The sequence below is a fragment of the Triturus cristatus genome, chromosome 11, assembly GCF_964204655.1.
Source record: "Triturus cristatus chromosome 11, aTriCri1.1, whole genome shotgun sequence".
NCBI classification, from domain to species: domain Eukaryota; kingdom Metazoa; phylum Chordata; class Amphibia; order Caudata; family Salamandridae; genus Triturus; species Triturus cristatus.
The window spans coordinates 1,169,504,133-1,169,520,113 of NC_140594.1; the positions used below are offsets into that span (position 1 = coordinate 1,169,504,133).

The 15,981-nt window shown below is 50.2% G+C and overlaps 1 protein-coding gene across 2 annotated transcripts in view; it reads right to left on the bottom strand.

Moving 5' to 3' along the window:
- Positions 1–15,981, bottom strand: part of CCDC50 (coiled-coil domain containing 50) — a 172,987-nt gene that overhangs the window by 56,493 nt on the left and 100,513 nt on the right. For both annotated transcript variants that reach the window (XM_085635870.1, XM_085635868.1), the window contains 2 exons: positions 5,744–5,823; positions 1,238–1,347 (listed from right to left, as the gene is read on the bottom strand). In XM_085635870.1, coding sequence (XP_085491996.1) covers positions 1,238–1,347; positions 5,744–5,823 — 190 coding nt within the window. The remainder of the gene's footprint in view (positions 1–1,237; positions 1,348–5,743; positions 5,824–15,981) is intronic.

Below are 15,981 nucleotides of genomic sequence, written 5' to 3' on the forward strand. Positions count from 1 at the left end.
TGACAACGGCAGGTTGGGGGGGGGGGGGGGGGGGGGAGTGGTACACCAAATCAAACTCGACACATATGATGGTAAAGAACCTAGTTCCACAGTGCGGCTGGTCTGTAAAAAGCTTGATTTGTCGAAGACATTTAAACACATGCCCATGACACCGAAGCGTAGCTTTTTAGACAAAAACCCTGAGACCAAAAACCTGGGTACTCAACACAGAAGAAACATGCAGTCGGAGTAGCGCAGGGAACTTCCCATTGTAACACAAAAGAAAACCTCGCCCCCAAACATATACTGTCTGGGGTCACCTCGAATTCTGAGGCTCGAGTGAGGATTGGGAAGGCGGGATTGGAGCCCTCGAAAGCAAAGAGTTCCATGTAGAACCCAATGTCGAGGCAAAGAAGAGGGCTTTGGAGACCTAGATAGAATTTTTAATAAAGAAAATGAGGGCCTTCGAGGGAGCTAGAACTCTTCTGAAGGAAGCGGGGCCAGTAGGGGTCAGGAGACCCAAGAGGCTGTAACAGCAGCAGGACAGACCGGACACAGGAGAAAGAGTGCTTTTTCTTTGTGGCGCCCTCGGATTTGGGACTAGATGAAGGGGAAGAAATGATGTGGTAATGTGTTGGGGACGACTCACCTCAGAAGGAGATAGAATCCTACCTACCCCCTCAGGGCCAACCCCTCCGGACGACATTGACACACACCACACAGCTGTGAAGAAGGCGGCAGAGGCCTTCGGGGTGGAAATGGAGGTGGAAAGGAAGAGACGTGTTCTTGAAACACTAACCCGGCTTACAAGCGGAACGAGAACCGGCCCTTCCCAGCATTGTACAGAGGATGAGTTCCAGTCGGTCATATCACGCACAAGTTTCGAAGAGAACAAAGACAGTTCCGTACCCAACCACTAGATGGCGGGGCTGTGCAAGCATAGGACTCGAGATGAGATTTCGTGCTCCATAAACTACACCACGGGAACACGTGTTCCTGGGACAGAAGTTAGCTTTCATGCACACTCTGCCGTCTCCCAGCAGCAGCACCGGTTCCATTTAAAAGTGATCTAGAGCCGTGGAAGCTGGAAGGCCCTTTTGTTCTGCTCCTATAATGAGCAGTGATATCCGAGCTGCGGCCGTCCAAAACTGGAGACACCCGACACCAAGCACCCCCCCCCCCACACACACACACACAACAAAAGCAGCTGGAAAGATGTAAAGACGAGCCACGAGGGGAAGGAATAAGAATCTCTCACCTTTAGGAGAAGATTCCGATTTGGAGAAAGGCCGCGTCGAGCTGGGCTGTTTCTCAAACCCACGGTTGCTTTCCAGATCGGAAATGACGTCAGCAGCTGGTGGGGGAGGCCTGTAAAGTCAAACACACCTTTAGCATGAGATGTTAGTGAGAACAGGTCTATGAACTCTGGAAGTCTTGGTAAAAACAAACCAGGGGCGGCGCTTGGTCAGTAAGATTTGGGGGCGGGGGCGAGAGCTTCAGATTTTCCAACAATCTTGCTGGCATATAATGTTAAAACACAATATACTACAAGCAGCGTGCACGAGAGGGGCCTAAGGGGCAGTGGAAAGGGAGAGGAAGGACGGCTGGTAGGGGCACTATGTGAGAGAAACATAATATTTTCAAACTAACTTATTTTTTGAAAACTTTCAAAACAGAGAGAGAGTCTGTGCACGTTTTTCTGTGTGTATGTAACCATTGCTGGGGAAATCTGACAGACGCCTCACCATGGCTGACTGAAAGCACCTGTAGTTGGATGGGCTGTACAAATAGAGTTTGGTGGGCTCCACGGCTGCAGCTTGGTGGGCTCCACGGCTGCAGCTTGGTGGGCTCCACGGCTGCAGCTCGGTAGGCTGTAGTTTGGCGAGCTTTACGGCTGTAGTTTGGTAGGCTGTACAGCTGTAGTTTGGTAGGCTGTAGTTTGGTGGGCTGTAGTTTGGCGGGCTGTAGTTTGGCGGGCTGCAGTTTGGCAAGCTGTACAGCTGTAGTTTAGTGGACTGTAGGGCTGTGGTTTGGTCGGCTGTACAGCTGTAGTTTGGTGGACTGTAGGGCTGTAGTTTGGTGGACTGTAGGGCTGTAGTTTGGTTGGCTGTACAGTACAGCTTTTAAATCCCTGGGCAGAGGATAAAGACAGCTGACCGCAGAGCACAGGATGTCCAAGGCCAGGCGCGGGCATTCTAGATGTCATGGGTGAAGGTACTGCGGAAACTAAACTGAGGGCATGGGCAGAACTGGACGCAAAACCACCCCTCCAAATGCAAAAGCCAAATCTTTAACACAGGAGAAGCCAGGTTCCCACTGGTCATGTGTCAAAATGAATGGTGTAACTAGTCTTATTATGTAACTAATTAAAAGAAAAAATATCAAAAATCATAAATATATACAGCAGTCTAGGGGTTTGCTTTTCCTGCTCCTATCTCGAGAAATTGTGTAACCACAAAGCATTCAACAATTCAAGTGTGACAAGGTCCTGGAGACCGTGGTGTGCACCTTGTATAGTACAACATATTTATAGTTACAATACACTTATTATTCCACAATCAGCCTTACCCAATTGTACATGGTTATTTTAAATGTGTTAATTCTGTACGGCTTTTGAAATGTACAGTTCGAATGGCTGGTCACCTTTTCCCCCAGATGAAGGACTTTCTCTCATCTACATACCTGGGGTACATCTTTTATGGTGCGCGGCTTCACATGTTCAACTGAACACGTAATATTGGCTGGTGTACATGAATTGATATAATCTTAGGGACATGTGGCTGGATGGCCTTCATTTCCAAATGTGGCGATGTATAAACCTTGCAGCCACTCTTGCACCTTTCGCGTTCACGCCGCGACTACCAATGGCGCCACGGCATTTCTACCTTCCACGCTAAACATCTTGAAGTCTCCCTCTCAGGTTCTGAAGGCCTCAGGTCACTCTCTTTAAACAATGCATCATGAACACGCCTTTCATCAAAGGCACAGAGAGAGGACTGCAGCCTGCCTATACACAAAGCATCTCAGTCTCTCTGGAGAAAAAAAAAATCTACGCCAAGAAATAAAAGTGCTAGGGGGTTATTTCAGGGGTGGTGGGGGGCAGTGAGGGGCAAGCTTTCCTTCGGCATCTCAGGGCATATTTAAGCTTGTGCCAAATTCCCACACGCTGTTCCATACTTCTCAATGGGCGTCAGTAATAGGGCGAGGTGGTCTGGAAGAATATGGCAAACCTGCTGAAAATCTAACAGGACAGAAATCTTCCACCACAGCACTGAACTGCTTCCCTGATTCTGCAGGCGCATCTCCCAGGCTGGGCTTCACCAGCGTCGGAAAGCAAACTCTGACGTCAAGGAAATTCCATCAGTTGTGGTTTCAGCTACTGATCCACCCCTGCTATCTTGAAATGGAAATGACAACATCGGTGGAAATGGAGTGAGAGTTCCTGGAGCTCTCGAAGCTCTAGATTTAAAGCAGGAGTAGTTTAAGCCTGGAGTGCATTTTTGAACGCACAGCCCCTTAAACCCAATATAAATGATGGTCCCAGCAGGATGCGAAGCAGAACCTGACAGCAAAAGCTACTCCTGCTTGAGCCTGGAACCGTGAATGCTCAGGGTACGAGGAGATCCGGGCTTCGTTTCATGACCTTGTGGCGGACGCATTACTCAACGTTTTTCTGTCTTTTACGGCCGTGTCTTGGGGGTGATGTTCTGTATCTTTAGGTGTGTGACCTCATACATCGCACAATGTATAGAGGATGCTTTCTGAAGGACAGTTTTTGTTTAAAGTAAAGTATTAGATATGCTGAATTCGATCTATAATATTTAATATCATACATCTATAATGTGAAATGTGTAAAATTAAATAATAAAATAATCCAAGATAAGTATGCCAAGACATGGAGTGAAACTATGGCGGACATACAGACATTTAAAGTGCATAGGTACCCGCCTCACGGGAGTGAAATGAAGGTGAATAGCAGAAAAAAAATGTATATTTATGTGCCACAATGGTGTTGCTGATTGACCCTTCTAGAGTCACAAGCTGTAAAGTATTCCGCCATCTTTTGGTTGGCTCTGGATATTTTGTTAGTGAAATGAATATTTTAATTTGGGGGCCTACCAGAGGCGAAGCCTGCAGCACTGCCCACTGATGCAGGTCAATTTATTTCTTGTACCAATTTAATGTCCCTAGTAGGGGACACTATTAAATTCTAGCTGATCGCTCTTCGTATCAGCTTGGCACTTTATAAACAAATGAGGAGTTGAACTATTGTCCAGTGGAGAAACCCGCTCAGCATCTGGTTGTGGAGTATTTATTTCAATGGTCACCCTTAACTTTATCATCCGATGCGAAAGTTAATACATTGTCTGCTCTCCGTGGTGTATTAAAGGTCAGTCTCTTGCTGCTCGTCTTCTGGTGTTTGTGCGCAGTCCATTTTAATATTCTCAACTATCTCAGCTTTGTGAGCCCCTCGTACTTGTTTTAGTGTCTTTTTGTAGGAGGTTAGTGTCAAAATCAAACACTTTTTCTGTATGAATTAGGGGTGTATTTACACTTTTAGAAAGGTTTTATTTGTGGGCACCAAGCTTCCGAATGATGGCTGCAACACTGGTATAAGATGTCCTTGTCTTTGTTTTCAAAGCCGGTTTCATCTTCTAAATCTTCTGAGCTTTCTTGTCCTTAGTAGAGCTGTGCGCTTTTTGTTTGGTCTTTCCAGGGCCTTTTTCTACCAGGAAGACATTGTTCATTTAGTAAAATATAAAATTCTTCTTTGTTTCAAGTGTCAAAGTTTTCAACTTCAAAGAAAAAACCAAATAAGTTGTTTAACTTTTAATTCCCATTTTTCAGCTCCAGAGGTGGGCGAGAGAGGCATTGGTAGTTTGTGCCTTTTTACAATTGATAAAATGTCTTTAGGGACAGTTTCTGGAGGTTCTATATGTACTGAAAGGTCACTCTCTTCGACATCCGAGTCTGTGAATTGTTCCTTCACTGAAGTTTTAGTCTTTCAGAGCCGATTCCTTCGAATCCAAGCCCATGTGGCCACAGTGGGCAACGACCCCCGACTGATGCTTGGCAGAGCGTGGCCATTTATTTTTTCCCTCTGTTTTCAGCATTAGTTTTAAACGGGGAATGCATCTTTCTGCCTTATTATCGTGAGGTAGGCATAAACATATCTCATGCTCAACCCTGCTTGGACATCACTGTGGCAATTCAAACTTCAATTCTGTGGAGAAGCCACGAGTGTGAGGGTTGAGCGAGCGGTGACGTAACTCGCCTGCATTTATGTATGAACTTTAATACAGTGTTGATGACCAAGTGAACACAGGACGGGAACACTACATAAAGCCCTGAAGTGAATGTTTACAGTTCTAAAAATATATTAGAAACCCTTTCACAATGACGCAGATAAACAGAATCCGCACAGCCCCTTTCCAGAAGAGAAGAAGAAAGACTAGACCCTTAATAATGGGGGGCTGCAGAGACAGTGCAAGCGAAGATGGCGGAGAAAGGATTGGTGCAGCAGAGTGGGGAGGACCCTGTGGGGCATCAAAATGTATGTGGGGGGGGGGGGGAGGGTAGGGTGCAACAAATGTATCCAAGTAACAGTTCCGAAACATCTTCACCCCCCTTCATTTTCCAACTTGGACCTTCCACCACAACCCCTGAATATCAATATAGTTTTAGACACCGGTCGTTCAGGTACAGATAACTGAATGCTCTAAACCACATCAACATGGAGTAAAGTGTAGTGAGGATTTCTTACCTTAATGGTTTATCGCTTCTTGATCTTGGATGTTCTTGGCGGTCTCTCGATCGCGAGTGTCCTTGTTCATTTACTTCAAGCTGAAAAATAAGAGCCGGTGGGTCTGGGGTGGAACAGCGTGAGCAGATTAAGTATCATGTTTTAGGATCACCCCTTCAGTCCTGCCACACTCTGGCCACGCCCACTTAAGATTTATCAAGTACCCAATTCATCAGAACCAGTTAAAATTGGCCACATCACCCTGCCATGGCTGCTTTGAGCAGCTCCAACTAGTTACGGTTTCTCTTCTAGGAAACAAGATTAAGGTGAGAAGATCTCACTGGAAGGGCGGCTAGCTGGCGCTGCACAGGCCGAAGTACTCGACTTATAAAACAACGATGAAGACTAGGACCAGACGCTCCCTACACTCAAGATTCAAGAAAACTTCCATCTGCAAGGCAAGTAATATTAAGACTCAGCCAATAACCATCAACCTTAATCTCTGCACGGCTCAGCATCCATTACAAGAGAGTTACGTCAGTTGAAGAAGTAATGAAACTATGCTTAGATAGAATACAATAGGACCACATTTTAGAGAAAGAAGTCTAGCTGAAATAAATTTCCTGGTTTATAAATTGGGAAAAATTTACAAGCCACGATTTACAATAATTTTTTTTTTTTTTTTTAAAGCAGCATTAATTTTCACGTGGTGATGAATTTTGTCTTAAAGATTATATACTGCTATATACTGAAAATAAATCTGATTTCTAATGGAATGTAAGCATTTCAATAAACACAAGACTACATGACCCCTGGGGTTCTGCGTACAGTACAGAAAGTGACCGTGACCTCAGAAACTATGCTCTCTTCTCTAAGGAGGTCTTAGACTGAGTTGGATCAAATGAAAAAAACTATTCCGGCTTTTCGTGATCGTCAGGTCTCCTGTTATCATTTTCACCCCAGTTACTAAAAACTCCAAAGTATTTTGGGGGCACCTTACGCTATATCTACGCAGATTGGCTTTTGTTCTATGATCTGACAAGGAGAAGGCCTCACTTTGTCTCAATAAATCAGATATTCAGAAAATGTGAGAAGCACTGAAGGGAAACCTACCGGTGGGGAAATTTCAGGCATAGTGAGGGTAAGTAATCTGTTGTCCACATAAATACGTCTGGAAAGCATATTGCTGCAGAACGAGGTTCCAAAGTAAACAAAAAAACAAAAGAGGCGGGAGGGGCAAACCTGATGTCAAGCTCTCTGGACCTCAAAGGGTAGAGACACTGCACAAGTCACCTACGCAGCCTGGGCTATGTATCGCCATTTAACCGTGGAAACAAACTGAGGTCACAGGCAGGCTTCCTCAAGTCCTACAACAAATAATAACCCAATGCAGTCAAAAAGAGTCTCCATATCAAATGATTAAGCAATGTTTTACGAAGGGTTATCCCATGTGGACCACAACTGGTGGCCAGGATTCTAGGACTTTTTATTTTGTTTTAAGGCTCTGCCTGGAACAAAGCGGACTTGTGAATCAGACCAGCGAGGGGATATCTTTGCGGAGTCTTCTGGCCACAATTTTGGCGGGGATTTTAATGTCTGCATTATTCATGACTATAGCTGCTAGAGTCAAGCTCTTCTTTCTCAGGAGGTTCATAACAGGTTTCTTAGAAACAGGACCCAAAACACTGGATGATTCCATCTCTTTAAGGCTGCATATGTACTGGCCTTAGTTGTTTAACCATGGTGTTAATTCACCCAGGCTGAGAAACTCCCATCGCGTGACACCCACGACACATCGTTTAAATAGGGGAAAACAAGTTGTTGTTTTTTTGGTCCACTAAACAAATAAAACCAATCCCTGCAGCAGTGCAAACCCTTTGGTTACCAGTTTACAGAAACACAGTATGGACCCGTGAGAGGGTACGGTCTGCCATGGAGGCAAGGTTTGTATCCAAAGCTATACGCTGCTCAACGTTGAATATGTGATTCATTAATGTAAACCCTTTACTATCAGGGGCAACCTTTTAAGGAAATGGAGTGAGCTGTGAGCTCAACTTGCATTATTGACAGTGGCACCAGTACAACAACATGCGCACGTTTGCAGAATGTAACAAGAGGCGCGGTTTAATGCTACCAAAATGCTCCCTGGTTAAAAGCAATGCATGCATAAGGATGAATGCAAGATCTGCCATAATAAAAAGTACACAAAACAACTTGCAACTCAAAATGTTGTGCTAAACTATCGTGCAGCTTTGAATACCATTTCTTGATTGGTAAAACGTGTTTGATGCCTGCCAAAATTTAAAAATTAAAGATTAATATGGGGGAAGACTATTATGAGCAACACGAAAATAAATTAAAGGCCAGATTCTCAATGAAAGTCACAAAAGTGGCCAAGTAGATGTACGTCTTTGCTTAGTACATATTTACAACCGTCAGGAATTCACAAGAGTTTATACAGGAAGCCTCGAGAGCCCTACTCCAAGTAAGCTACGGAGACCTCCCCTGTCGCATGAGCAAACATTCACAAGTACATTTGCTAATATGAGAATCTACCCAAGAACTGCACATCCACTTTCCCATTATCCCTTTTTTCTACACCATGGAAAAACATTACCTTTGCCCTTTCCGATAGGTTTTACTGTGGGAAGAGATTGCAGAGGAGATGCTGAATTCACTTAAACGGTTAGTTTGAGGGTGTGCAAAGACCCACAGGGCGTTCCAACACCGGGACCGCGGCTTCCCACCTATATCTGTAGAAAGGAGGCAAAGTCAAGACCTTGCTAGAATCTAAAGCCTAGTATAATAGGAGCACGGTCAGTCATTTCCAAGGATGCCCTCCTCGCGGATGATGAACCAATCAGCGTGGACTGGTCTCATCTCCAGTTTCTTTTCGGCCTTGTTTTCCCACATGGTAAATCCTTTGGCCAGGCATCAAAGACCACGTGATTTCTGGATACGAATACAATCGAGATAACAGATTAACAGGGAGGGCATTCAACAGGGTCCCTTCCTCCTCTCTGTGCCCCTCAAGATGCCAGTGTCGCCGCCTCCGGCTGGAATGTATACAGGGTGTGCTCAAGATGCCAGTGTCGCCGCCTCCGGCTGGAATGTATACAGGGTGTGCTCAAGATGCCAGTGTCACCGCCTCCAGCTGGAATGTATACAGGGTGTGCTCAAGATGCCAGTGTCACCGCCTCCGGCTGGAATGTATACAGGGTGTGCTCAAGATGCCAGGGTCACCGCCTCCGGCTGGAATGTATACAGGGTGTGCTCAAGATGCCAGTGTCACCGCCCCGGCGGGAATATACACAGGGTGTGCTCAAGATGCCAGTGTCACCGCCTCCGGCTGGAATGTATACAGGGTGTGCTCAAGATGCCAGTGTCACCGCCTCCAGCTGGAATGTATACAGGGTGTGCTCAAGATGCCAGTGTCACCGCCTCCGGCTGGAATATACACAGGGTGTGCTCAAGATGCCAGTGTCACCGCCTCCGGCTGGAATGTATACAGGGTGTGCTCAAGATGCCAGTGTCACCGCCTCCGGCTGGAATGTATACAGGGTGTGCTCAAGATGCCAGTGTCACCGCCCCGGCTGGAATATACACAGGGTGTGCTCAAGATGCCAGGGTCACCGCCCCGGCTGGAATATACACAGGGTGTGCTCAAGATGCCAGGGTCGCCGCTCCGGCTGGAATGTATACAGGGTGTGCTCAAGATGCCAGTGTCACCGCCTCCAGCTGGAATGTATACAGGGTGTGCTCAAGATGCCAGTGTCACCGCCTCCAGCTGGAATGTATACAGGGTGTGCTCAAGATGCCAGTGTCACCGCCTCCAGCTGGAATGTATACAGGGTGTGCTCAAGATGCCAGTGTCACCGCCTCCAGCTGGAATGTATACAGGGTGTGCTCAAGATGCCAGTGTCACCGCCTCCAGCTGGGATGTATACAGGGTGTGCTCAAGATGCCAGTGTCACCGCCTCCGGCTGGAATGTACACAGGGTGTGCTCAAGATGCCAGTGTGACCGCCTCCGGCTGGAATGTACACAGGGTGTGCTCAAGATGCCAGGGTCACCGCCTCCGGCTGGAATGTACACAGGGTGTGCTCAAGATGCCAGTATCACCGCCTCCGGCTGGAATGTATACAGGGTGTGCTCAAGATGCCAGTGTCACCGCCTCCGGCTGGAATGTACACAGGGTGTGCTCAAGATGCCAGTGTCACCGCCCCGGCTGGAATATACACAGGGTGTGCTCAAGATGCCAGTGTCACCGCCCCGGCTGGAATGTACACAGGGTGTGCTCAAGATGCCAGTGTCACCGCCCCGGCTGGAATATACACAGGGTGTGCTCAAGATGCCAGGGTCACCGCCTCCGGCTGGAATGTACACAGGGTGTGCTCAAGATGCCAGGGTCACCGCCCCGGCTGGAATATACACAGGGTGTGCTCAAGATGCCAGTGTCGCCGCCCCGGCTTGAATATACACAGGGTGTGCTCAAGATGCCAGGGTCACCGCCTCCGGCTGGAATGTATACAGGGTGTGCTCAAGATGCCAGTGTCACCGCCTCCGGCTGGGATGTATACAGGGTGTGCTCAAGATGCCAGTGTCACTGCCTCCGGCTGGGATGTATACAGGGTGTGCTCAAGATGCCAGTGTCACCGCCTCCAGCTGGAATGTATACAGGGTGTGCTCAAGATGCCAGTGTCACCGCCTCCGGCTGGAATGTACACAGGGTGTGCTCAAGATGCCAGTGTGACCGCCTCCGGCTGGAATGTACACAGGGTGTGCTCAAGATGCCAGGGTCACCGCCTCCGGCTGGAATGTACAGAGGGTGTGCTCAAGATGCCAGTATCACCGCCTCCGGCTGGAATGTATACAGGGTGTGCTCAAGATGCCAGGGTCACCGCCTCCGGCTGGAATGTATACAGGGTGTGCTCAAGATGCCAGTGTCACCGCCTCCAGCTGGAATGTATACAGGGTGTACTCAAGATGCCAGTGTCACCGCCTCCGGCTGGAATGTACACAGGGTGTGCTCAAGATGCCAGGGTCACCGCCTCCGGCTGGAATATACACAGGGTGTGCTCAAGATGCCAGTGTCGCCGCCCCGGCTGGAATATACACAGGGTGTGCTCAAGATGCCAGGGTCACCGCCTCCGGCTGGAATGTATACAGGGTGTGCTCAAGATGCCAGTGTCGCCGCCCCGGCTTGAATATACACAGGGTGTGCTCAAGATGCCAGGGTCACCGCCTCCGGCTGGAATGTATACAGGGTGTGCTCAAGATGCCAGTGTCACCGCCCCGGCTGGAATATACACAGGGTGTGCTCAAGATGCCAGTGTCGCCGCCCCGGCTGGAATGTATACAGGGTGTGCTCAAGATGCCAGTGTCACCGCCTCCAGCTGGAATGTATACAGGGTGTGCTCAAGATGCCAGTGTCACCGCCTCCAGCTGGAATGTATACAGGGTGTGCTCAAGATGCCAGTGTCACCGCCTCCAGCTGGAATGTATACAGGGTGTGCTCAAGATGCCAGTGTCACCGCCTCCAGCTGGAATGTATACAGGGTGTGCTCAAGATGCCAGTGTCACCGCCTCCAGCTGGAATGTATACAGGGTGTGCTCAAGATGCCAGTGTCACCGCCTCCAGCTGGAATGTATACAGGGTGTGCTCAAGATGCCAGTGTCACCGCCTCCAGCTGGAATGTATACAGGGTGTGCTCAAGATGCCAGTGTCACCGCCTCCAGCTGGAATGTATACAGGGTGTGCTCAAGATGCCAGTGTCACCGCCTCAGGCTGGAATGTACACAGGGTGTGCTCAAGATGCCAGGGTCACCGCCTCCGGCTGGAATGTACACAGGGTGTGCTCAAGATGCCAGTGTCACCGCCTCCGGCTGGAATGTATACAGGGTGTGCTCAAGATGCCAGTGTCACCGCCTCCGGCTGGAATGTATACAGGGTGTGCTCAAGATGCCAGTGTCACTGCCTCCGGCTGGAATATACACAGGGTGTGCTCAAGATGCCAGTGTCACCGCCTCCGGCTGGAATGTACACAGGGTGTGCTCAAGATGCCAGGGTCACCGCCTCCGGCTGGAATGTATACAGGGTGTGCTCAAGATGCCAGTGTCACCGCCCTGGCTGGAATATACACAGGGTGTGCTCAAGATGCCAGGGTCACCGCCTCCAGCTGGAATGTATACAGGGTGTGCTCAAGATGCCAGTGTCACCGCCTCCAGCTGGAATGTATACAGGGTGTGCTCAAGATGCCAGTGTCACCGCCTCCGGCTGGAATGTATACAGGGTGTGCTCAAGATGCCAGTGTCACCGCCTCCAGCTGGAATGTATACAGGGTGTGCTCAAGATGCCAGTGTCACCGCCTCCGGCTGGGATGTACACAGGGTGTGCTCAAGATGCCAGTGTCACCGCCTCCGGCTGGAATGTACACAGGGTGTGCTCAAGATGCCAGTGTCACCGCCTCCGGCTGGAATGTACACAGGGTGTGCTCAAGATGCCAGTGTGACCGCCTCCGGCTGGAATGTACACAGGGTGTGCTCAAGATGCCAGGGTCACCGCCTCCGGCTGGAATGTACACAGGGTGTGCTCAAGATGCCTGTATCACCGCCTCCGGCTGGAATGTATACAGGGTGTGCTCAAGATGCCAGTGTCACCGCCTCCGGCTGGAATGTACACAGGGTGTGCTCAAGATGCCAGTGTCACCGCCCCGGCTGGAATATACACAGGGTGTGCTCAAGATGCCAGTGTCACCGCCCCGGCTGGAATGTACACAGGGTGTGCTCAAGATGCCAGTGTCACCGCCCCGGCTGGAATATACACAGGGTGTGCTCAAGATGCCAGGGTCACCGCCTCCGGCTGGAATATACACAGGGTGTGCTCAAGATGCCAGTGTCACCGCCCCGGCTGGAATATACACAGGGTGTGCTCAAGATGCCAGGGTCACCGCCCCGGCTGGAATATACACAGGGTGTGCTCAAGATGCCAGTGTCGCCGCCCCGGCTTGAATATACACAGGGTGTGCTCAAGATGCCAGGGTCACCGCCTCCGGCTGGAATGTATACAGGGTGTGCTCAAGATGCCAGTGTCACCGCCTCCGGCTGGGATGTATACACGGTGTGCTCAAGATGCCAGTGTCACTGCCTCCGGCTGGGATGTATACAGGGTGTGCTCAAGATGCCAGTGTCACCGCCTCCAGCTGGAATGTATACAGGGTGTGCTCAAGATGCCAGTGTCACCGCCTCCGGCTGGAATGTACACAGGGTGTGCTCAAGATGCCAGTGTGACCGCCTCCGGCTGGAATGTACACAGGGTGTGCTCAAGATGCCAGGGTCACCGCCTCCGGCTGGAATGTACACAGGGTGTGCTCAAGATGCCAGTATCACCGCCTCCGGCTGGAATGTATACAGGGTGTGCTCAAGATGCCAGGGTCACCGCCTCCGGCTGGAATGTATACAGGGTGTGCTCAAGATGCCAGTGTCACCGCCTCCAGCTGGAATGTATACAGGGTGTGCTCAAGATGCCAGTGTGACCGCCTCCGGCTGGAATGTACACAGGGTGTGCTCAAGATGCCAGTGTCACCGCCTCCAGCTGGAATGTATACAGGGTGTGCTCAAGATGCCAGTGTCACCGCCTCCGGCTGGAATGTACACAGGGTGTGCTCAAGATGCCAGGGTCACCGCCTCCGGCTGGAATATACACAGGGTGTGCTCAAGATGCCAGTGTCGCCGCCCCGGCTGGAATATACACAGGGTGTGCTCAAGATGCCAGGGTCACCGCCTCCGGCTGGAATGTATACAGGGTGTGCTCAAGATGCCAGTGTCGCCGCCCCGGCTTGAATATACACAGGGTGTGCTCAAGATGCCAGGGTCACCGCCTCCGGCTGGAATGTATACAGGGTGTGCTCAAGATGCCAGTGTCACCGCCCCGGCGGGAATATACACAGGGTGTGCTCAAGATGCCAGTGTCGCCGCCCCGGCTGGAATGTATACAGGGTGTGCTCAAGATGCCAGGGTCACCGCCTCCAGCTGGAATGTATACAGGGTGTGCTCAAGATGCCAGTGTCACCGCCTCCAGCTGGAATGTATACAGGGTGTGCTCAAGATGCCAGTGTCACCGCCTCCAGCTGGAATGTATACAGGGTGTGCTCAAGATGCCAGTGTCACCGCCTCCAGCTGGAATGTATACAGGGTGTGCTCAAGATGCCAGTGTCACCGCCTCCAGCTGGAATGTATACAGGGTGTGCTCAAGATGCCAGTGTCACCGCCTCCAGCTGGAATGTATACAGGGTGTGCTCAAGATGCCAGTGTCACCGCCTCCAGCTGGAATGTATACAGGGTGTGCTCAAGATGCCAGTGTCACCGCCTCCAGCTGGAATGTATACAGGGTGTGCTCAAGATGCCAGTGTCACCGCCTCCGGCTGGAATGTACACAGGGTGTGCTCAAGATGCCAGGGTCACCGCCTCCGGCTGGAATGTACACAGGGTGTGCTCAAGATGCCAGTGTCACCGCCTCCGGCTGGAATGTATACAGGGTGTGCTCAAGATGCCAGTGTCACCGCCTCCGGCTGGAATGTATACAGGGTGTGCTCAAGATGCCAGTGTCACTGCCTCCGGCTGGAATATACACAGGGTGTGCTCAAGATGCCAGTGTCACCGCCTCCGGCTGGAATGTACACAGGGTGTGCTCAAGATGCCAGGGTCACCGCCTCCGGCTGGAATGTATACAGGGTGTGCTCAAGATGCCAGTGTCACCGCCCTGGCTGGAATATACACAGGGTGTGCTCAAGATGCCAGGGTCACCGCCTCCAGCTGGAATGTATACAGGGTGTGCTCAAGATGCCAGTGTCACCGCCTCCAGCTGGAATGTATACAGGGTGTGCTCAAGATGCCAGTGTCACCGCCTCCGGCTGGAATGTATACAGGGTGTGCTCAAGATGCCAGTGTCACCGCCTCCAGCTGGAATGTATACAGGGTGTGCTCAAGATGCCAGTGTCACCGCCTCCGGCTGGGATGTACACAGGGTGTGCTCAAGATGCCAGTGTCACCGCCTCCGGCTGGAATGTACACAGGGAGCAACCTCTTGACAAAGTCCCATCATTGAGATGTGAAAGGAAGAGAGATCACCTTTGAACCGTGGTTTGTTTGAACATGCTGACGAACTACAACCTTTCAGGCTGATGGGGAATTATTGGAGACAATCCTCTGAAATTCTGGATAAACTTAGAGCAGCCACCAACTTGTAGCAATTTAATGCAAATGCCCCCTCATACCAAAAATCGAATTGGGCTGCTAAAAATATCCATAAACAACATTTTGCAGCTATAAAAGTGGAAAATAAACCTTCAGCCTTCCCAGTTGAAGATTAATTTGTGCAGGTCTTTGTTAATAAAAAAAAAAGTTAGCAAATCTATTTAAAGGACAATTATTCGACTCAGAAAACCCTATTCCTTAATTAAAAATCCAGGTTTAGAGTTACATTTCATAGACATTCCAAAACGAATTGCAAAAAATAATTGATTAGGTGAAATCATGAACCCATTTTACAGACGAACTGAGGAAATAACAAAAAACCTCACCCATCAGATCTCAAGTAACTTAGCAAGGAGTCATCTTGCTGTTTTTGCACAAAGGGATATCCACGGAGGAGCTTACCTGTCGCCCATCAACTACTCGGCGCACCCGCTTCGCGGGTGCCCCTTCGCCCGTTTTTGAGGAGCGGTTCACAGACAACGATTGGGAGGTGTCCGGAGGAGGGAAACCTGCGGTTGGTGTGTGGCTGCAGCGGGGCTGCGAGCGTGCGGGGACTTCATTGCCCAGAAGTCCCTGCCAGACCGTCAACGAGCTTCCGGTCCGCTCTCCCTGCTGCCCCGCCCCCCACCCGCCCTCCTGAGGCTTAAAAACACCTCATTGCCACAATCCAAGTGGGTCATCTTGCTGTTTTTGCACAAAGGGATATCCACGGAGGAGCTTACCTGTCGCCCATCAACTACTCGGCGCACCCGCTTCGCGGGTGCCCCTTCGCCCGTTTTTGAGGAGCGGTTCACAGACAACGATTGGGAGGTGTCCGGAGGAGGGAAACCTGCGGTTGGTGTGTGGCTGCAGCGGGGCTGCGAGCGTGCGGGGACTTCATTGCCCAGAAGTCCCTGCCAGACCGTCAACGAGCTTCCGGTCCGCTCTCCCTGCTGCCCCGCCCCCCACCCGCCCTCCTGAGGCTTAAAAACACCTCATTGCCACAATCCAAGTGGGTCATCTTGC